General features: G+C 39.9%; 2 protein-coding genes across 10 annotated transcripts in view; one reads left to right on the top strand and one right to left on the bottom strand.

Moving 5' to 3' along the window:
• Positions 1-23,391, top strand: part of LOC103352135 (phosphatidylinositol 3,4,5-trisphosphate 3-phosphatase TPTE2) — a 66,353-nt gene that overhangs the window by 35,787 nt on the left and 7,175 nt on the right. The window contains exons 17-25 of the mRNA XM_017350319.3: positions 1,321-1,385; positions 2,119-2,179; positions 3,119-3,200; positions 3,305-3,393; positions 4,003-4,064; positions 6,820-6,900; positions 10,025-10,130; positions 12,061-12,152; positions 13,578-13,670. Coding sequence (XP_017205808.2) covers positions 1,321-1,385; positions 2,119-2,179; positions 3,119-3,200; positions 3,305-3,393; positions 4,003-4,064; positions 6,820-6,900; positions 10,025-10,130; positions 12,061-12,152; positions 13,578-13,670 — 731 coding nt within the window. The remainder of the gene's footprint in view (positions 1-1,320; positions 1,386-2,118; positions 2,180-3,118; positions 3,201-3,304; positions 3,394-4,002; positions 4,065-6,819; positions 6,901-10,024; positions 10,131-12,060; positions 12,153-13,577; positions 13,671-23,391) is intronic.
• Positions 5,171-23,391, bottom strand: part of LOC138843801 (uncharacterized) — an 83,901-nt gene continuing 65,680 nt past the window's right edge. For 6 of the 9 annotated variants that reach the window (XM_070048846.1, XM_070048849.1, XM_070048844.1 and 3 more), the window contains exon 6: positions 5,171-13,783. In XM_070048846.1, the coding sequence (XP_069904947.1) occupies positions 13,635-13,783 (149 nt within the window). In that variant the 3' untranslated portion in view covers positions 5,171-13,634. The remainder of the gene's footprint in view (positions 13,784-23,391) is intronic. The other 3 variants (XM_070048851.1, XM_070048852.1, XM_070048850.1) reach the window with 1 other exon arrangement.

The following is a 23,391-nucleotide window of genomic DNA, read 5'->3' on the forward strand; positions in this document are numbered from 1 at the left end:
CCCAGGTTTTCTTTCCCACACAAACACATATGCCAGTGGGGTGGTATGACATATCTGTAATTTAACCCTTACAATAGAAGATCACCATATCATACCAAATCAGGGATACTTGACTGCTGTACAGAAAGTTGAATGATTTCTTCTGATGCCATTTGAGTTTCTTGAGAATTTATTGAGTTCTGATAGTTCTCTTGGGTCTTACAGATTCCAGAGAGTCCTCTTTTCTTCCTAGAACCCCAGAGATGGAGGCCACTGCGTTGTAGGTCTTAAGTCTTTTGAGTCAGGAGTGTTGAAACCCTGGAAATTCCCACCATCACTGGAATCCAGACCTCTCAGTTTTCCTCTGGTGCTTCACAGGGTGCTCTGGCATATTATTAGAATCAACTGAGTCTTAGATCGCCATGACAGTTTATTGGTCATTACCTTGGATGATTTAGTATATTCTCTTGATTATCCTGAGTCTGGGTTAGCTTTTTTCTGAAAACCTCAATCTTGAAAGGTTTTTTCAAAGTTTCCATTATTCTATTTGAAAGGCAGAGTTACAGAGAGAGGGAGAGGAAAAGAGAGAGGAGGAGAAAGAGGGAGAGAAAGAGAAATATCTTCCATTCACTGGTTCATTCCCAAGTTGGCTGCATTGGCTGGGGCTGGGCCAGGCCCAAGCCAGGAGCCAGGAGCTACATCTGGGTCTCCCACATGGATGGCAAAAGATCATGTACTTGCGCTATCTTCTGCTGCTTTCCCAGGTGCATTAGTAGGGGGCTGGATCAGCAGTGGGGCAGCTGGGATTCAAACTGACACTCATATACGATGTCAGCCTCACAGGAAGCCGCTTACCCCAATATACCACTAGGCCAACCCCTTGAACGTTCTTTTCAGGGCCAGCACCCTGGCTCACTTGGTTAATCCTTTGCCTGGAGTGCCGGCATCCCATATGGGTGCCGGGTTCTAGTGTTGGTGGCTCCTCTTCCAGTCCAGCTCTCTGCTGTGGCCTGGGAGGGCAGTGGAGGATGGCCCAAGTGGTTGGGCCCTGCACCCGCATGGGAGACCAGGAGGAAGCACCTGTCTCCTGGCTTTGGATTGGTGTAGCTCCGGCTGTAGCGGCTATTTGGGGGGTGAACCAACAGAAGGAAGACCTTTCTCTCTGTCTCTCCCTCTTGCTGTCTAACTGTAAAATAAATAAATAACTGTCAAATAAATAAAAAAGAAATTAACTTAAAAAACAAAGTTCTTTTCCATTATCTAAGCATACTTAAAATAAATTTTCATATATTATATCATATCCTTAATCACATTCGTAACAGTGACTATTTTGAATTTCAGATCGCATAATTGCCATGTCATTTCCATCTTCTGGTAAACAGTCTTTCTACAGGAATCCAATTAAGGTAAGAGTATTTATCTAGTAAATACTCATTTCTCAGTGAACACAGATGTGGAGTCTTAGTTTACTGTTGACCCAGGTTTGTTAGTATTCCTCTGAAATCTTACTCTCTAAGGTAAAATATCATAATGGATTGATATCATGTATTTTCGCTGTATTTTAAGTAACAGCTATTATTTATTTTCAAAATTATATATACACAGATATATATTCATTTTTAAAATAAATGCATCACAGTATCTCCATATTGCCATGACTTATCTAAAGTTTGATAAAATCTTATCTTTTTCTTCCATGTATACACACAATACTATCTATGTACTTTTACATTTTTTATATAATTCTTAGTTATACCATAATAATCAGAATGTTGTCTAAAAGATATCTATTGAAAATTAGATTTAAATAAGAACTATATGTTAACTGGAAATTAATTATTTGGACAATACATAAAATAGAGCTAGCTAATCAGTTAATTTCCTTCTCTGGTGGCAGTAAACAATGCACATTTAGAGTAGAGAATAATTTGAGTAGCCAGGCACATTTGGTGAACTGTCTGAAAACCATCCATGGCTTAGACATGACTTGGACTGCATGTACCTTCATATTCTATGAATATCCCCTAGAAAGCATGAGTGAGAGACAAACAGAAGTAACAGACATTGTGTTCCTGCAACTAACTCCTAGGTCATTCCTAGGTTATGCTGGATAGTAAGATATGTGTCTGTCTCTTTTAGGAAGTTGTGAAGTTCCTGGATACCAAACATCCAAACCACTACCGAGTCTACAATCTGTGCAGTATGTACATGACTTGATATTTTGCTACTATAGATAGAAACAATTCTGTATATTGGAAGACAATTTCATTTCTACTTGTCATTTAATCATAAGACTTGGTGGTAGTGAGGAGAGTGAGCTCAAAAATATTGATCTTGCTCAGGTACATTTAATAGGAAAATTGAGCTCAGCAGCACAGAGTGCCCTACAACAGAAGCAGGCCTGTTAGAACCTAGGAGGCAGAAGTTGAGGTGAACCATATTAGGGATGATCCACTCCAGTGGTTTCAGGGTTAAGAAGACTTTCTATTTTCCTATTTTTCTGTGGCACACTGCATAGAGGACACAGACCAAAAAAAAAAAGAATTTTCTCAAAACAACTAAGTAGGTGGGGGTGGGGTGGGGAAGATTGTCATTTTTAGCCTTTGTTTATACTCCTGTGGAACTGTGGTCTTCTCACTTTTTACTTGTTGAATATTATGGTTAGTAGTGAATTACGCCTGTGGTTATAGAGTGGATAAAAATTATAAAAAAGGAAACTAAAACATTTAAAGAAAATTAACAAATTATATCCCTAGGTTATAACTTTTGTCTCTCCTGATTTTTTCCTCTATTTGTTTATTAAGTGGACATTTTCAGAGGGAAAGCATTTTGGCCAGTTACATTGCCTTTGCTCCATTTTTTCCGAATACCCTACAATAGTATAATGATAGTCTGCTATAAAGCTAAAGTAAAGCCTGTTGAACAAAAAAATCAGTTGGATTTAGATCACCTGAAATGGATAAGTCACTAATATTCTTATGTTTTTGAGACCCTTAAGTTAGTTTTAGAGCAGTTAGAGCCACTCAGCTGTTTTTGAGAGTGGATAAGGAACTTCCAAAAGAAAACTTTAACTTATTCGTAACTTCATCATTTATTGTTATTAGGTATGAAGGTATGACATCTGTATGATTTATTTTAGGTGAAAAAGCTTACGATCCTGAATATTTTCATAACAGAGTCCAAAGAATCATGATTGATGATCATAACGTCCCTACTCTCAGGTAAGTTTTATGCCACACTGGCTGTCAGAAGAGGGTTAAACGCATTGGGCTTTATTCTATGGGGAATATTTTAATTCAGCTAAAAGTCTTACTTTTAAAATCAGTGAGATGGTGGTGTTTGCCAAAGAAGTAAATATGTGGCTGGCTCAAGACAAGGAAAATGTCGTAGTGATTCACTGCAAAGGCGGCAAAGGTAATAGCACTTTTTCTTTTTTTCTAAATAAATTCAAAAGGTATATTAAAGTATAAAACAGATTCATCTTACTATCACACAATATGAGTAAGTTTTAAAATATAGAATTTTTTTTAAGTTTTATTTATTTGAGAGGCAGAGTTACAGATAGAGGGAGAGACAGAAAGAGAGGTCTTCTATCCACTGGTTCACTCTCCATTTAGTTGAAATGGCCAGAGCTGGGCAGTTCGAAAGCCAGGAGGCAGGGCTTCTTCTGGATTTCCCACATGGATGCAAGGGCCCAGGCTCATTATCAGAGAGCTAGATCAAAGTAGAGCAGCTGGGACCCAAACCCGTATGACATGTCAACACCAGCAGGCAGTGGCTTTACTGACTGCACCACAGCACCAGCACCTTATTTATTGGAATTTTAAAAAATGAAATGGGGGAACTTAAAGATTCAACCACAAAACAGTGAAATATCTTGGCTATTACTGAACTTAAATATTTTGGTTAAACAAGCACATTCAGGGTATATAAAAGTCAATCCAAAACACACTCTGGAAACTTCTGTATTTTCATACTAAGTTCTACCATGAACTGGCTTCTTTAACTTCTTTTCTTTTTTAGGGAGAACTGGGACCATGGTCTGTGTTTGTCTCATTGCTAATCAGCTCTTTGGTACTGCAGAGGTATGAAGGATGTTGCCACACTCTGTCTTGTGCTGCCTGATATTGCTAGTTCTGAAACATCACTGCTAGGATGTTACAGTGACTCTCTGAGTCCTATGGTTAAGTGAAACTGTAACTGGGAGGTTGTCATTAGAAAGTATTTTTTGGCTCCTCCTTTGTTTCATATCCACTATGACATTAATAAATGACTACTTCTTACTCTGGACCAGGACTAGGGGGAAATTTGTGAGGCACAAAATTTAAGGGAATATCAAAAATCTCAGTAGTTAAGGTAATTGTAATGCAATATTTTAAAAATAAGAATAATTTTTTAAAAAGCCATGATGTATATACTATTAACCTTTTAAATACAGGTGGGTCCCAGTAGGGGCAGGATTAGTGAGGTAAGAAAAGCCATACTATACAAATGCAGAGCACTGCAGGAAAAGAGATGCATCCTTGCCACTAGGGAGACTTCTTCCTTCCTCATGGGGATAATATCAAGATTAATTAGATGAGTTTTCCAGAGGACCTTGGCTACCCTTGAATATGCTAAAAATAGATAATGGGTCTTGCTTTCCCACTGAGTCTCTAATGGTTAATTATTATTTTTGCATAGTCAATAGACATAATACCTGTAACACATAGAAACTGCTGAGAAAACAAGGTGAGTTGCTCCCATGTCTTAAGCAGCGTTCATTTTCTGCCATGATATTGTTGGGAAGCTGCCACTTACGCACATACTTCCAGCAGCTCTGGTCTGCTGGTCTGCAGTAGAGAGAAGACAAGCTGAGGGTTATGCACAACAGCCAGCCCTCTAATCTAGCCACTTTTGTCTGTATAAGTTAAGATACACATGTTTTAAAGTAAGTGTTCGAGGACATTACGTCAAACATTATTTTTCAGTGAGTTGTAAAAGCAACTTAATGTGTAGCATTTCCTTACTAAAATGGAGACAGAAAATATCAATGTTTGATGTGTGTGTCTGTGTGTGTGTCTATGTGTGTGCTTGTCTGTCTCCTGTGTTTATTAATGTGGATTAGAGTTTCAATTTTTTCCATCTGACAAATTATTTTCTTTATTTTAATAATTTTTAAACTTATTTAATAAATTTTGAAAGTACAACTTTTGGATTATAGCAGCTTTCTTCTTATTATTATATTTTTTTGACAGGCAGAGTTAGACAGTAAGAGAGAGAGAGAGACAGAGAGAAAAGTCTTCCTTTTTCCATTGGTTCACCCCCCAAGTGGCCGCTATGGCCGGCGCATTGCGGCCGGCACGCTGCACTGGTCCAAAGCCAGGAGCCAGGTGCTTCTTCCTGGTCTCCCATGTGCGTGCAGGGCCCAAGGACTTGGGCCATCCTCTACTGCACCCCCGGGCCACAGCAGAGAGCTGGACTGGAAGAGGAGCAACCGGGACAGAATCCGGCGCCCCGAATGGGACTAGAACCTGGGGTGCCAGTGCCGCATGCAGATGATTAGCCTAGTGAGCCAGGGCACTGGCCAGATTATAGCAGCTTTTTCCCCCATAACCTCCCTCCCACCTGCAACCATCCCATCTCCCACTCCCTCTCCCAACCCATTCTTCATCAAGATTCATTTTCAATTATCTTTATGTACAGAAGATCAACTTAGTATATACTAAGTAAAGATTTCAACAGTTGGCACCCACACAGAAACACAAAGTATAAAGTACTGTTTGAGTATTAGTTTTACCGTTAATTCGCAATGTACAACACATTAAGGACAGAGATCCTACACAGGGATTAAGTGCACAGTGACTCCCATTGTTGATTTAACAATTGACACTCTTATTTATGACATCAGTAATCACCCAAGGCTCTTGTCATAAGCTGCCAAGGCTATGGAAGCCTTTTTTTAAAAAAAAAATTTTATTTTCAACATTTAAGTACTTCAAATCTTTATTTTATTACTAATTTTATCCAGAAATAAAATCCTAATTCATTACATAATATATCTTATCAATTTCAGTTTTCAAGTATTCAAGTAATGCAAATCAAAGTATTTTCTTTTGTGGCATCAACACACTTAGGTACTGAGCTTCAACGACAGGGAAAATTTTATTTAAAATAACTGGTACACTTTTCTGCCCAAAGACATAAGACCTAAGACTTAACACTATAATCATGTAAATGGTATATAATAAGAAAATAAAATGGTCCAATATAATCAATGTCTTCTTTTTGAAAAGATTCAAAAACTGATAGCCTTGATATGTGGCTAGATTACGGAAGCCTTTTGAGTCCACAAATTCTGACCTTATTTAGACAAGGCCATAATCAAAGTGGAAGTTCTCTCCTCTCTTCAGAGAAAAGTACCTCCTTCTTTGATGGCCCATTCTTTCCAATGGGATCTCATAGAGTTTCAATTTTTTCTAAAAATTAATATTATCGTCCAGGGCCCTAGGCTGAGGGCCATGGACTAGTGCTGCATCCAACTGGCCACATTGTCTCCAGAGCAGGTTGTTTGTTTTTCTTTTGGTCTCAGTCTTCTCATTTGTATATTGGAAGTGTAGGAAGAAGTGTTGGACCAAATGGTTTCCAAGGGTTTTCCAGTTCTGAAATACTATGCATGTAGGAATAATCAAAGAAGATATATCTTTGATGTGGCCTTTTTAATACTGTTATTTTGAGCAACCTCTCCTCAAAGAATGCTCCCTTAAGGAAATAATGTGTCCTTAGAAACTTAAAAAACATCTACTATGGGAAAGGGAAGGTTGCAGATGAACCATTGTTATGTTGCTTCTTTTTCTATAGGATAGTCTTTCATTCTTTGGACATCAACGAATAGATCAAACCACCAGCACCAAATATCACGGAGTGGAAACTCCCTCTCAAGTAAGTTTTCATTTTAAAGGGGATACTTCTTTGGGAGGAGTGGGTTAAGATTAGCCCCTGACACATGGTTTCACTTTAGACTCTTCTCTGCTGGATGTCAGGCAGTGGCCCTTGGGTGCCCTGCAGCAGGCTTTAACTCCTCCTCAGGACCAAAAGCTGCACCTCAGTGGCTGCCCAGGCTTGAGGAGCAGTGGGTCCTCTCTAAAATATTTGATATTTGTGGTTGTGTATAGAGTTCAGGAGTTGATTACTTTCCTGTAATAGACAAGTCTAATACCTAAGATTCCAGACTCCTAAAGGTTATCTAAAAGTCAGTTGCCTTTGATTTCGCTGTCGAGGAGGAACTGAGTTTTTCCACAAGCCCCTCTCAGGGGAATTCAGCCCTCATAGAACATCACAAGAACTACTTCTGGATGACTTCCATGTGGGAGTGGAGGGGGAGGGAAAGGGAGAAACTATATTTTGATGGTGAAAAAAAAGGATAATAAACATTTTTCAAAACCTCTATTATGGGACTGGTGCTGTGGCCTAGCAGGTGGGGTTGCTGCCTGTGGTGACATCATCCCTTATGGGCACCAGTTTGGGTCCTTACATTTCTTCTTCTGATGTGGCTCTCTGATGTGGCCTGGGAAAGCAGCAGAATATGGCCCAAGTGTTTGGGCCCCTGCACTCCCATGGGAGACTGGAAAGAGGATCCTGGCTCCTGATCACCCATCGACCCAGCTCCAGCCATTTGGAGTGGATGAGCCAATGGAAGAACTCTTTCTCTGTGCCTTTGCCTCTCTGTGACACTGGCTTTCAAATAAATAATACATAAATTAAAAAAAAAAAACTACCAAACAATTCTCTACTTACAAGTATCTCATTTAACAATCCTAACATTCACATGGAGATTGCTAAATTTTTTTGCTTTAAAAAGATTATGAAAATTTTCAAACATATACAAAAAAGAGAATTATACAATAAATCCCTTTATACTCATTGTGCAACTTCAGTGATCACTTTATCCCATAACCAACCAATCATGTTTTATTCATTCCCTCCTCTCTCTATTCAAACTCCTCAACCCTACTCCACGCTGTCTTTCCCAAAACCTGGATTATTCTGAAGCAAATTACAGACATCAGATCATTTTGTCCCACAAATATTTTGATATGACATTTAACATAAGGTCTCAAGAAGAACCCAAAACTCTTACTACCATTTAGCATATCTAAAAATGGTATGCCTTAACAAATCTTAGTTAACAATTTCAAATTTCTAGCTTATTTTTAAATTTTCACAATTGCCTAAGTATCTTAGAAAACTCTGTTTCAGTTAGGATAAAAGAAGGCCCAGACATTTCATTTAAACACCACTTCTCTTAGGTCTCTTTCCATTTCTGTTTCCCAACTATTTTTATTCCTTGTGATTTGTTTATTGCAGAAATCAAAGCATTTATCTGATGGAGTTAACAACAGTCTAGATTTTGTTGAGACATGCTAAGGACTTTATCTTCATTTCCTCATTTAATATTCTCAATAACTCCATGAGTAGGTGCTATTATGAATCCCATTTTATAGATTATGAAATTGAAGTTCAGAGAAATTAACCACTGGAACCAAGTACTGAAGTCTGGATCTTTCAAACTCTGAAGCCCAGTTTAGTCCATTCTGTGGACAGCTTCTCTTCTGTATTGTTCCCCTAAAACCAAAATGAGAGCTGGTTGAGAATTCTTAGGGAGATGTGAATGTAGCTGTGAATGAGAGATTTTCTTTGACTGAAGTGATGGCAACTGAATAGCTACTCTGGGCTTTGAAAGCAGCACATGGTAACTGCCCGCCCTAGGTCTTTCGTTAGATAAAAGAATTCAGCCTTACCCACTAATACTTTTCTCCCATACCTAAGCCAAAAAAACCAAGACACACACACACACACACACATACCATAGTCTGAAAGTAATATACCAACTTACTGAAGTCCATCTTTAATCACACCATTTCCATGCCCAAAATCCATGGTGGCTCCTTGTTGCCATGGCAACTATAATCTGGCTCTCAAGATCTACAGTTGGATTTTTCAAATGTTCTCCACTAAGTGCTGTCACATATCCCATACTCTAACACAGTTAGACCCTTTGCATTTCCCAGCTTTTCAACACTGTGTCCTCATGCCATGAATCTGGTGGCAGGAGTCAAGGGTATGTGAAATGTAGCTCTTTCCCTGACTCTCTCCATACATCTCCTTTTCTCCATTTCTCCTGTAGTCATGCACAGTCTCCCAGACTTTAGTCCAGAACTAGCACGCCATATGCCACACCTGAATATCTTCTGATTCACTGGGGTAGCAATAGAAGGACTCACTTGCAGACTTCAGATCTGAGAGTTCTGTTAGCAAGGCCCCGGGGCAGAGGTTCCTTTATGTCAAGTGATAATTCTTCACCCAATCACAAAGCTTCCTGTAACTCAGTCACAACCTTGCTTCTATCCACACATCAATATGTTGTACAATCATAATTATGATCAACCTATAAGCCAGACCTGACTCCTTCCTGGTTTCCTCCCATAGCACTTAGTTCAATATTGTTTCCTAAGAGGCCGGCGCCGTGGTTCACTAGGCTAATCCTCCACCTTGCGGCGCTGGCACACCGGGTTCTAGTCCCGGTTGGGGCGCCGGATTCTGTCCCGGTTGCCCCTCTTCCAGGCCAGCTCTCTGCTGTGGCCAGGGAGTGCAGTGGAGGATGGCCCAGGTGCTTGGGCCCTGCACCCCATGGGAGACCAGGAAAAGCACCTGGCTCCTGGCTCCTGCCATCGGATCGGCGCTGTGCGCCGGCCGCAGCGCGCCGGCTGCGGTGGCCATTGGAGGGTGAACCAACGGCAAAAGGAAGACCTTTCTCTCTGTCTCTCTCTCTCACTGTCCACTCTGCCTCTCAAAAAATAAAAAAATAAATAAAGGAGGAATATTGTTTCCTAAGGCAGTTATAATGCCACAAACATAAAAAATACCCTGTTTTATAACAGAATCCAGCAAGTGTTCCTTAATATCTTGCTGCCCTTACAAAGCTCTATGCCCTGCCCTCACAATAGGAATTTCTGACTTTCAGCTTTTCATCTCCATCTAACTTGAAGCTTCTGTTGCTTTGCAGCATAGATATGTAGGCTACTTTGAAAAGGTGAAGCGTCTCCACCACTGGACTCTCCCACCCAGAAAAATCCTCCAGCCAAACAAAATCATCATTCATTCAATTCATAGTAAGTGTTTTATGTATAATTGAAAAACTGGGCAGAAGTGACAATGTTCCCATTCTTTGGAAAGATCTTTGGGAAGATTTGCTTGTGGCTATATACATATGAGCTTTACTCTAGGGTATCTAAAGAAATCTTGGTGAGTATTAAACAATTTCAGGGAAGTCAATGGGCATTTTAGCCTAATGAAGTTTTAACACCCATCTCTCAAAGGAACAATGAGAATAGTTTCTCAAAACTCAAAGCCTAAACAGCACTCTGGCCTCAGAATCATACCTTTAGGCATTCAGATCTGGCTAAAAAGCCCATGAGAGCATTTCAGGCATGGAAAGCCAAGACACTGTGGCAAAAAATGGCCCACATGAAAGGTTTCTGTGATAGATCCCAGTGGAAAGAAGGGACCATCAAAGAAGGAGTTACCTTTCTCTGAAGAGAGGAGAGAACTTCCACTTTGATTATTGCTTTGTCTAAATAATGTCAGAGTTTGTGGATTCAAAAGGCTTCCATAGCCTTGGCAGCTCATGACAAAGGCTTGGATTATCACTGACATCATAAATAAGAGTGTCAGTTGTTAAATCAACCACAGGAGTCACTGCTCACTTGCTCCCCATGTAGGACCTCTGTACTTAATGAGTTGTACTGTGAGAATTAATGATAAAACTGGTCTTCAAACAGTACTTTATACCTTGTGTGTCTGTGTGGGTGCAAACTGTTGAAATCTTTACTTAGTATAGAGTTGATCTTCTGTATATAAAGAGAGTTAAAAATGAATCTTATTGAAGAATGAGATGGGAGAAGGAGTAGTTGCTGGGATGGGAGTGAGGGTAGGAGGGCAGGTGGGGGGGAGTAACTACTATACAAAAAAAGTTGTACCTATGAAATTTATATTTATTAAATAAAAGCTTTCAAAAATACTATTTTAGATTTTATTTAAATCCTGTAGAGACACTGCTTACAAGTGTACGGTGGAGATCTGGAAAACAGAAGAAGTAGCCCAGATTTATAATAGTAGTTAGTGGATGTGAAGTCATGTGGAATTTTATGGGCATGATTTCCTTCTTTCAGACTAACATAAAATAGAGGATTTAAAAACCTCAATCTCAGGGGCCAGCATTGTGGCACAGAAGGTTAAGCTATTGCCAACAATGTCAGCAATCCATGTAAGTGCTTGTCCAAATCCAGCTCCCTGTGGGAGCACCTGGGAGGACAGCAGAGGTTGGCCTGAGTGCTTGGGTCCCTGGCAGCTAAGTGTGAGACTCAGATGGAGATCTGGGTGCAGCCTTAGCATGGCCCACCCATGAGTATTGTGGCCATTTTGAAGAAGTGGACCAGTAGATGGAAGATCTTTCTCTGTCTCTCACTCTCTCTCTGTAACTCTGCATTTACAATAAATAAATAGATAATTTAAAAAAAAAAAACAGGAATATGAGGTTTCATGACCCTAGGTTTCGGCTTTCCATGTGTCTTAGCTTTTAGAATGACTCAGAGAGGCCAGTTGGGCAAGTTAAAATTGTAGATAACCAGGCGAGACCTACTGGGATCAGCCTGATTTTGGAATAAAAATAGTCTTTCAAATGGTTGTGACAACAAGAGAGAGGAGCTGGGGAGAGTGAGAGGAAAAAGAATGAGAGGCTTTGAAATGGGTGATGTCTTATCTGTTACTACATGCTTTCTAGGATTATCTTCACCTTTCATTGTCTTTGAGCTCTTCAACTACTTTGTAAGTTGTAGAAAAGTGAAAATGCAAACAACTTTTGTACAAAGAAATGAAACCTGGATATGCTCAGTGGATTGCAATTGGTTACTGACCCATTTGCATCTAGCTGTAGGTTCACTGCATCATTTACTATCTGCCTGTCAGTGTGTGATACTTTGAACCAGCTAGAATATTTTACTGTTTCCTCATTAGTGTGCCTATCTTTTTAATTTTATAAAGGTGTTGGGAAAGGTGATGGAAGTGACCTAAAAATTCAAATTATAACAATGCAACAGACAGTCTTTTCATGCTCATCTTCTAAGAACTGTAAGGTAAGAGAAAGCTTATGAAGTAAAAATTCTGAAGTTTGTTTTAAAGCTCACGTTTAAATCAGCATGTTGGCCTTCCCAAACCATCACTCACCACAAAGGAGATGTTATGTTGCTTTGTAGTTATTACCCAACATGGAAACCAAGAGTTTGGGTGTAAACCAGAGCTAAAATAACCAAATTGCTTTAAAAAAAAAAGGTTTGTTCAGGGTATTTTCTAAAATATATATCATTTTAAATTGTGGCTTTGCCATTCAGGTTCCCACAAATGTTGAGCATATAACCAGTAATCTATCAAGATTTTAATTTCAGATTATGGCCAGCACCACAGCTCAATAGGCTAATCCTCTGCCTGTGGCACCAGCACACCGGGTTCTAGTCCCGGTCAGGGCACCAGATTCTGTCCCGGTCGCTCCTATTCCATTCCAGCTCTCTGCTGGGGCCCAGGAAGGCAGTGGAGGATGGCCCAAGTGCTTGGGCTGTGCATCCACATGGGAGACCAGGAGTAGCACCTGGCTCCTGGCTGTGGATCAGCGCAGTGCGCCGGCCATAGCGCACCAGCCTCAGCAGCCATTGTGGGGTGAACCAACGGATAAAAGGAAGACCTTTCTCTGTCTCTCTCTCACTGTCCACTCTGCCTGTCAAAATAAATTTCAGAGTATTATTATTTTTAGCCATATTTTTTCCTCTTGGTCATTTTACCTTTTACTGTCCAGCACTGAAATTTCAAATTGTAGTGCACAAGAAAATCTCCCAGGAGTTTGTAAAGATGCAAATTCATCATCTGTGCCTCCAAGGTATGATTCAGGAAATCTGGAACAGGTCTCAGCTATCTGTAGTTTTAGCAATGCTCCAGATGATTCTAACTTAATGGTTCTGTGGGTTAGCACTATGAGAAACTATGCAAGCATATGGATGAAAGAGGAGCCCCTTTACCCAAAGCAATGGGACCCTAGTAGTCAATGGTTTGTAAAATGTTTAAGTGATCCCTAAGACTATATAAGGACTTTTGTGGAACAATAAGAAAGCTTCTTTCATGAGCCTAGGAACTGTAAATGCCAACCTGCGCCAATCCGAAGACAGGAGCGAAGAGCTTCCTCTGGGTCTCCCCAGAGACCCTGTACCCAAAGACTTGGGCCATCCTCCACTGCTTTCCCAGACCATCGCAAAGAGCTGGCTCAGAAATGGAGAACCGGGACTTGAACCGGCACCCATATGGGATGCCGGCACCACAGGTGGTGGCTTTCCTGGCTATGCCACAGTGTCATCCCCAACAGTTTATATTTATTAATATATATAGTGAGTTTTCTATAAGGCTATGAGTACTTGATAAATACAGAAAGGCTGGATAAGTGAAAACCATTTCAATTTTGCAGATCCCATCAGCAGCTAGATTTTTAGTTCTGAATTTCATGTATTCATTCACAGATATTTCATGATGTCGAAACTGACAGAGTCATTATTGAATTGTTGAACTGTCCCATCTTATATGATGACGTTAAAGTCAGATTTCTCTCTCGGGTGAGTAATCAAGAAATTACTTCTGCTGTTGTACTTGTTTGCTCTTTTGATTGATTTTGGTTTAGGATGTCTGCTGCTACAAATCCCAAGAGAAGAGATGAGAGACGTCAATCCTTAATGAGGGATGAGAAGAAAGCATCATATCATTAACATATTTTCAAAAAAGAAAAACATACATAATATCAGTTTTTTTGCCTTTTTTTTAAAAAAAATTCTATATAATTCACATGTATTAAGCTCATTTGTGTTTTAAAATTCTACTTGATATATATATATATATATTACTATTCAAAAACAGAAACCAGAGTGCTAAAAAAGATATGTTTTTACTACATAGCAGTGACAACTTCTTTGTTTTATACCTTTAAAATACATTGCCATAAAGTGAATGAGACTTTGCTTTACTCTAATTCATGCTCATTACAAAGAGTATGCATTAAGCCTATATTTAACTTATAAGAAATAAGAATGCCTTTCATTTTCTTTACTTGAACATATCTGCATAACTTCTACTGACCAGCCATAAATTGTTGTGTTTGCATATTATTCTGCATATAACAAATTTATAATCCTCAATAGTTTCAATTCAATTTCCTATGAAATCATCAACCAGAACTGCCATCAGGTAAATATGTTGGGCCACTTAAAATTTATTTCTTGTACCTTCCTTCATCCCCTGCTTGCTGCCTGTTGGAAAAGAATCTCGTAAGTATTTAGATGGTCACTGAGTTGAAACAAGTCACCTGGGTAGTTACCACACTGGCTGGAGGCCTCCTACCTAATGGAGCTGCTCTAAATTCTCACTCAAACAGTGGTTTCTAAGTAGAAGCAATGGTGTAAAGGTCATTGGCCCAGGGCACTTGGGTAACATCCAGCCTTTGATTATGAAAGCACTCAAAATGTCAGATATCTCTATCATCATCAACACTGTATCATCTTCAATAAGTAGGGCTAACTATTCAGTGCAGCTGTTCCTTATAGAAATGGTTGATATTTGTTGAATATGCCAGTAATTTGGTCTTGAGGGCTCTCTGGAGGGTGGCTGTAAACTGTAGCCCGCCCTGACAGGTCTGCAGGTGAGGTGGTCATGGAGGTTTACACTGTGCTTTTCACAGGATGCTTCATTATCCTGGCAGATGCCTGATGCTTAAGTGCCTGCCTGTGAGCAGCAGCTGTGGCTCTCCCAGGAAACCTGTTTTCTTCCCAGAATCTCTTATTTAAAGAATACAAACTTCATGCATTTCATAATTCCAACTTCAGGAACACAGTGATTTATGTCACCATACCCATTCTGCCACCCACACTCCTACCACTCTTTCTCTTCCCTCTCAGTCCCATTCCTAATTTTTTACTAAGGTCTATTTCATTTAACTTTATACCCATCTAATTAACTCTATACTAAGTAAAACATTCAACAAATAGTATGGAAAATAAAAAAAAATGGAAAAAAACAAGGGCTGTTCAAAGTCATTGCATCTCATAGTATCAATTTCACTATTATAGATTACCTTTAGGTGCTCTGTTAGTTACACAGATGAGGGAGAACATAAGGCATTTGTATATTGGGGACTGGCTTATTTAATTAAGCATGATGTTTTCCAGTTTCATCCATTTTTTTGCATACAACAGGAATTCATTTTTTTAAAAAAACTCTTGAGTAGCATTCCATGGTGTACACTGAAGAGTGCCCTTGTGGCTCTTGTTGGACTTTGTCCAATTTGTCCTACCAAGATAGAAACCCCCTAGGAGAAAACCAACTGAAAGTAAAGCCCAGGAGAGAACAGAGGGAGCACACACACACACACACACACACACATGAAGCAGGTTTAAAAAAAAAAAACTATTTGAGAAGCAGAGACATATGAAAGACAGATAGGTCCCATTTGCTGGTTCATGCTCCCAGTGCCCACAATGGCTATGATGAGGCTGAGTGGAAGCCTGGAACCTGGAAGTCAGTCCAGGTCTCCTATTCTTTGACAGGAACAGAATCACTTTGGTTTCAAGGGTCTACCCTAGGTGTAATCAGGAGCTAGAGATGGATATCAAACTCCAGTATGGGATGAAGCTATTTTAACCATTAAACTAAATGCCCACCCCAAAAGTCATTTTGATTATTCACAGATCCATTGAGAAGAGAGCAGCATACCTTGCAGAGTCAACATGAAAGGGGTTGGGCATCCAGGAGATGTTCAGTCATCCAGCCGGTGGCAGAGTCTCAGAGAGAAAAACAGAAATGGCCTTAACAGCCAGGTCAGGGACATGATACAAATAAAAGCCAGGAATTCCCTCTGGGTCAACAACATGGATGGCAGGACCGCAGATCCTTGGACCATCTTCTGCTGCCTTCCTAGGCATATTAGTAGGAAGCTGGATAGGAGGAGGAGCAGTAAGAAGTTGAAGCAACACTCCAACATGGTGTGGTGGCACTGCAAGCAGTGTTTAATCTGCTGCACCACAACACCATTCCCCTAAAATTTTTAAAAGTTATATATTTAAAGGCAGAGAGGGAAGAGTCCCAAGATGGTGTAGCAGGGAAGGAGCTTACTGATCTAGTCCAGGAGAAGAAAGTTTACAAAAAGTGGAGAGAGTTCAGCCTCATGGAAGAGTTAGAGAAAAGAGCAGAGGAAACACAAATTAGAGGGACATGGTAGACTGACATGGAGGGCGTGGATGCCCACAACTCAGGACTCCAGCAGCTGAGAGCCTATGCACCAGTCTTAGAAAGTGAGGTGATACCAGACTACAGCAAACCAATCCGCTGGTGATAAAGTTTCAGGAAGAGCCTAGAAGGAACCTGGTTTGGAGCCCCATGGGTGATAGTGTACCTGCCAAACCAGAGGAGAAAAAAGAAAAAGGAGGGACACATTTTTCCCAATCACTTTAGAATGCCATTCTGTAACAAGCAGATAGATCTGGCACCAATTTGGACATACATTCAGATGCACCAGTTTGTGTCCACCCCCAGCAACCAGCAAACTAGAGACTCCTGACTCTGGTGGGGAGAACTAACGGGGACTAGGAGCTTGTGACTGTGGGAAGCCTCTGTGCAAAGACTATGGAAAAAAACTGAGGATGCGTGGGAGGAATTACAGTGTGGTTAGGAATTATAGTAGGAGACTCCACAAGCTCAGGGCTCCATGGTTACCTGGTGTACAATGCAGGGGTATCTGAAATTACACTGAGGACTGCACAGATCCTTTGTGTTCTTAGGGGTAGAGCAGATGAATATTATACCCACTGGGGCTAGAACTCAGGCACTGGTCTCCTTTGAGGAGAGGATCTCATCTGAACAGAATAAACCTTGCCTATAAAATAATTGGGAGAGATTTACCAGGCAAAACCTGGGTATGTACCTTAGATGTGCCCTTTTACCTGGAGAACTTAAAAGAGCTCCCTGACCGCACCCACTACAAGCCTCTAGATAGTCACTGAAAGCAGACACTTATCTAAAGAGTCATAGTACAAAGATAAAGGCCATCACAGCAAAAAAACAAAAACAATGCTCCAATTGAAGAAACAAGAATAAGGAAGATAACATGACACCCCTAAAAGAACACAACACTTCAATACTATATTGTGAAGATAGTGAGATGGAAGAAATGCAAGAAATGGAATTAAAAAATGATGATAAGATTACATAGAAGTAATCAGAAGCAAATGCATGAACTACTGAAATCTATACAGGACATGAAAGAAAATTGCTCCCTTATCATAAAGTTGAGATCTTAAAGAAAAATAAAATGAAATGCAGAATTCAATACAACAAATAAAAATGCAGTGGAATGCCTGAAACAACAGATTTGGTAAAGCAGAAGAAAGACTTTTGGACTTAGAAGACAAAACACAAGAAATTATACAGTTAAACCAAAAACAAGATGAGGAAATAAAAAAACTAAAAAAAAACACCGTTGGGAATCTACAGGATACTAACAAATGACTGAACATATGGGATCTGGGAGTTCATGAAGGTGTGGAAATAGAGAAAGGATTAGTAAAATAGTAATAGAAGAGTTCCCTAATTTGGAGAAAAAAAGGGACATCCAAATACAGGAAGTACAACACCTAATAGAATGATCAGAAAAGATCTTCACCACAACATAAAGTAAATCAAACTCACCACAGTAAAGCATAAAGAAAAGATTCTGAAGTGTGCACGAGAGAAAAATGAGATTACTCTCAGAGTTTCTCTGATTAGACTCACAGCAGACTTCTCATCAGAAACCCTACAGGCTAGGAAAGAATGGTGAGATATATTCCAAGTACTAGGAGAAAACTACTGACAACCCAGAAGACTATACCCTCCAAAGCTCTCACATATGAATGAAGGTGAAATAAAGACCTTTCCTAACAATCAGACATTCATAGAATTTGTCACCACCCTTCCAGCCCTACAAAAGATGTTTAAGAATGTGCTGCACACAGAAACACAGAAACACGCTCATCACTACGAAAGAAGGTAAAGAAAGAAAATCTCTCAGTAAAAGTTCATGGGAAATTAAAAGTAAAAAATAGGAATATTTTTGGAAAAATGGCAGGGCAAAGTTGTTACTTATCAGTAGTCTCCTTGAATGTAAATGGTCTCAACTATCCAGATAAGAAACACAGACTGGCAGAACCATTTAAAAACAAAACCTATCTATTTACTGCATATAAGAAACACATCTCACCAAACAAGGTGCATGCAGACTGAAATTGAAAGGATGGAAAAAGATATTCCATACCAAAAGAAACCAAAAAACAGATGGTGTAAGACATCCTAATATCAGACAAAATAGACTATAAAACAAAAACTTTTAAAAGAGACAAAGAGGGCCACTATGTAATGATTAAGGGATCAATATAACAGGAAGCTGTGATTATTATAAATGTATATGCACCTAATTACAGGGCACCTAGATATGGAAAAGAAATGTTATGAGATTTCAAGAGAGACTTAGACTCCAATACAGTAGTATTGAGGCACTTCAATACTCCACTTTCAGCATTGGACAGATCAACTGACAGAAACTCAGCAAGGAAAAAGCAGATTTATTGGACACTATAACCAACTGTACCTAACAGATATCAACAGAGTTTTTCACCCTACAGTTGCAGAATACACATACACATTCCTCTCAGCAGTGCATGGATCTTTCTCTAGGATTCACCACATATAAGCTATAAAGCAAGTCTCAGCAAATTCAAAAAAACAGAAATCATACCATGCATCTTCTCAGACAACAAAGCAGTGAAACTGGAAATCAGCAACCCAGGCACCTCTAGAACATATGCAAACTCATAGATACTGAACAACATGCTCCTGAATGAATAATGGGTTATAGAATAATCAACAGAGAAATAAAAAAAATTTCTGGAAGCAAATGAAGATGACAAAACAACCTATCAAAACCTATGGGATACAGCCAAAGCAGTGTTGAGAGGAAAGTTTATAGCAATAGGTGCCTACATCAAGAAATTGGAAAGGCACTAAATAAATGAGCTATAAATGCATCTCAAAGATCTAGAAAACTACAGTAAACCAAAATCAAAACTAGTAGGAAAAAATTAATTAAAATTAGAGAAGAAATCAACAAAATTGAATTCAAAAAACAATACAAAACATCAGCAAATGGAAGAACTACTTTTGAAAAAATAAACAAAATTGACCGATTGTCCCAGCTTACCAAAAAAAAAAAAAAAAAAGAGGATAGAGTAGACCCAAATCAACAAAATCAGAGATAAAAAAGGAAATGTAACAAAAGACACCACAGAAATAAAAAGAATCATCAGAAATTATTACAAAGAGCTATATGCCAACAAACTGGGAAACCTGGAAGAAATGGATACATTCCTGGACACGTACAAGCTACCTAAATTGAGCCATGAAAACATAGAATAACTGCAGACTCATAACCAAGATGGAAATTGAATCAGTAATAAAGGCCCACTCAATAGAGAAAAGCCCAGAACCAGATGGCTTCAATATCAAATTCTACCAGACATTTAAGGAAGAACTAACTCCAATTCTTCTCAAGGTATTCAAAACAATTGAAAGGGAGGGAATCCTTCCACATTATTTCTATGAAGCCAGCATCACCTTAATTCCTAAACCTGAAAAAGATGCAACAGAGAATTACAGATTAATTTCACTAATGAATATCGATGCAAAAATCCTCAACAAAATTCTAGCCAATAGAATCCAACAGCACATTAGAAAGATTATCCACCCAGACCAGGTTGGATTCATGCCTGGTATGCAGGATGGTTTGACATTCACAAATCAATTAATGTGATACATCACATCAACAAAAGCACGAATAGAATCCCTATATTATCTCAATAGATGCAGAGAAAGCATTTGATGATATATAATATCCTTTCATGGTGAAAACTCTAAGCAAGTTGGGTTAGAGGTAACATTCCTCAACACATTCAAGGCAGTTTCTGACAACACCACTTAAGAAACTGGGAACAGATTTTATATAGAGAGGTCAGCGGCAAGATGGCAGAATAGGAAGGGAGCACACTGATAGACCGGGGAGAGAAAGTTTAATAAAAGTGGAGATACTGCAGGTTCAAGGAAGAGTAGGGGAAGAAACAGAAGAAGAAACTCTTCCAGAACTAGTGATTCACAGTGGACCTGCGTGGAGAGTGTGGGAGCCCACAGTTCGGGACACCAGCGGCAGACTCAGCACACCAGCGCTGGAACGCGAGGGGAGCCGAACCTCAATAGCCCAAGACACAGGCAGGCAAGCCGAAAGAGGAGACTAGAGGGAATGACCCCGTGGGGAAAAGTTTACCAGGCTAACTATAAGAGAGAGAGAGAGAAAAAAAAAGTGACTGATACGGACATGAGTTTCTCTCTCTCCGCTCAACTCTCAAAGGCGAGCAAGACAAAGAGCAGGTACCATCTTGGACATTCTTCTTAGACCTGGAAAAAATGATGCTGAAATTCATATGGAGACGCAGGAGACCTCGAATAGCTAAAGCAATCTTGTATAACAAAAACAAAGCCGGAGGCATTACAATACCAGATTTCAGGACATACTACAGGGCAGTTGCAATCAAAACAGCATGGAACTGGTACAGAAACAGATGGATAGACCAATGGAACAGAATTGAAACACCAGAAATCAACCCAAACATCTACAGCCAACTTATATTTGATCAAGGATCTAAAACCAATTCCTGGAGCAAGGACAGTCTATTCAATAAATGGTGCTGGGAAAATTGGATTTCCACGTTCAGAACTATGAAGCAAGACCCCTACCTTTCACCTTACACAAAAATCTACTCAACATGGATTAAAGACCTAAATCTATGACCTGACACCATCTAGTTATTAGAGAACATTGGAGAAACCCTTCAAGATATTGGCACAGGCAAAGAATTTCTGGAAAAGACCCAGGAGGCACAGGCAGTCAAAGCCAAAATTAACATTTGGGATTGCATCAAATTGAGAAGTTTCTGTACTGAAAAAGAAACAGTCAGGAGAGTGAAGAGGCAACCGACAGAATGGGAAAAAAATATTCACAAACTATGCAGCAGATAAAGGGTTGATAACCAGAGTCTACAAAGAAATCAAGAAACTCCACAACATCAAAACACACAACCCACTTAAAAGATGGGCCAAGGACCTCAATAGACATTTTTCAAAAGAGGAAATCCAAATGGCCAACAGACACATGAAAAAATGTTCAAGGTCACTAGCAATCAGGGAAATGCAAATCAAAACCACAATGAAGTTTCACCTCACCCCGGTTAGAATGGCTCACATTCAGAAATCTACCAACAACAGATGCTGGAGAGGATGTGGGGAAAAAGGGACACTAACCCACTGTTGGTGGGAATTCAAACTGGTCAAGCCACTGTGGAAGTCAGTCTGGAGATTCCTCAGAAACCTGAATATAACCCTACAGTTCGACCCAGCCATCCCACTCCTTGGAATTTACCCAAAGGAAATTAAATTGGCAAACAAAAAAGCTCTCTGCACATTAATGTTTATTGCAGCTCAATTCACAATTGCTAAGACATGGAACCAACCCAAATGCCCATCAACAGTAGACTGGATAAACAAATTATGGGACATGCACTCTATAGAATATTATACAGCAGTCCAAAACAATGAAATCCGGTCATTTGCAACAAGATGCAAGAATCTGGAACACATCATGCTGAGTGAACTAAGCCAGTCCCAAAGGGACAAATATCATATGTTCTCCCTGATCAGCCACAACTAATTGAGCACCAAAGGGGAAACCTGTTGAAGTGAAATGGACACTATGAGAAACAGTAACTTGATCAGCTCTTGTCCTGACTGTTGATGTACAACGTAATACTGTATCCATTTTAGTATTTTCTCTTTGTTTTGCTCTAGTACTATTGGTTGAACTCTGTGATTAACACACAATTATTCTTAGGTGTTTAAATTTTAACTGAAAAATGATCCCTGTTAAATATAAGAGTGGGAGGCTGGCGCCGTGACTCACTAGGCTAATCCTCCGCCTAGCGGCGCAGGCACACCAGGTTCTAGTCCCGGTCGGGGCACTGGATTCTGTCCCGGTTGCCTCTCTTCCAGGCCAGCTCTCTGCTATGGCCAGGGAGTGCAGTGGAGGATGGCCCAGGTGCTTGGGCCCTGCACCCCATGGGAGACCAGGATAAGTACCTGGCTCCTGCCATCGGATAAGCATGGTGCACCAGCTGTAGCGCGCCAGCCGCAGCGGCCATTGGAGGGTGAACCAACGGCAAAAGGAAGACCTTTCTCTCTGTCTCTCTCTCATTGTCCACTCTGCCTGTCCAAAAAAAAAATATAAGAGTGGAAATAGAGAGGGAGATGTACAATGTGGGACATGCTCAATCGCACTTGCCCCAAATGGTGGAGTTAGAATCATGCCAGGGGATCCCAATACAATCCCATCAAGGTGGCATGTACCAATGCCATCTCACTAGTCCAAGTGATCAATTTCAGTTCACAGTTGATCACACTGATAGGTGTAAGAGTCAAAGGGATCACACAAACAAGACTAGTGTCTGCTAATACTAGTGATAGAATCAAAAAGGGAGAGAACGATCCATCATGGGAAGCGGGATACACATTAGACACATAGAATGGCAGATTTCCTAAAGAGCACTCTGGCCTCAGAATCAGCCCTTAAGGCATTCGGATCTGGCTGAAGAGCCCATGAGAGTATTTTAGGCATGGAAAGCCAAGACACCCTGGGGGAAAAAAAAAAAGAAGACCTAAATGGAAGATCTCTGCAAATGAGATCCCAGTGGAAAGAACAGGCCATCAAAGGAGGTACCTTTCTCTGAAGGGAGGAGAGAACTTCCACTTTGACTATGACCCTGTCGGAATAAGATCAAAGTCAGCAAACTCAAAAGACTTCCATAGCCTTGGCAACTCATGACTAGAACCTAGGGAGATTACTGACGCCATAAACAAGAGTGTCAAATTGTTAAGTCAACAACAGGAGTCACTGTGTACTTACTTCTCATGTGGGATCTGTCCTTAATGTGTTGATGAAATCTTTACTTAATATATACTGAATTGATCTTCTGTATATAAAGTTAATTGAAAATGAATCTTGATGTGAATGGAATGGGAGAGGGAGCAGGAGATGGGAGGGATGTGAGTGGGAGGGAAATTATGGGGGGGAAGCCATTGTAATCCATTAACTGTACTTTGGTGAAAATTAATATTTACTAAATAAAAAATAAAAAAATAAAACAAGTTGAAAAAAAG

The sequence above is a fragment of the Oryctolagus cuniculus genome, chromosome 9, assembly GCF_964237555.1.
Source record: "Oryctolagus cuniculus chromosome 9, mOryCun1.1, whole genome shotgun sequence".
NCBI lineage: Eukaryota > Metazoa > Chordata > Mammalia > Lagomorpha > Leporidae > Oryctolagus > Oryctolagus cuniculus.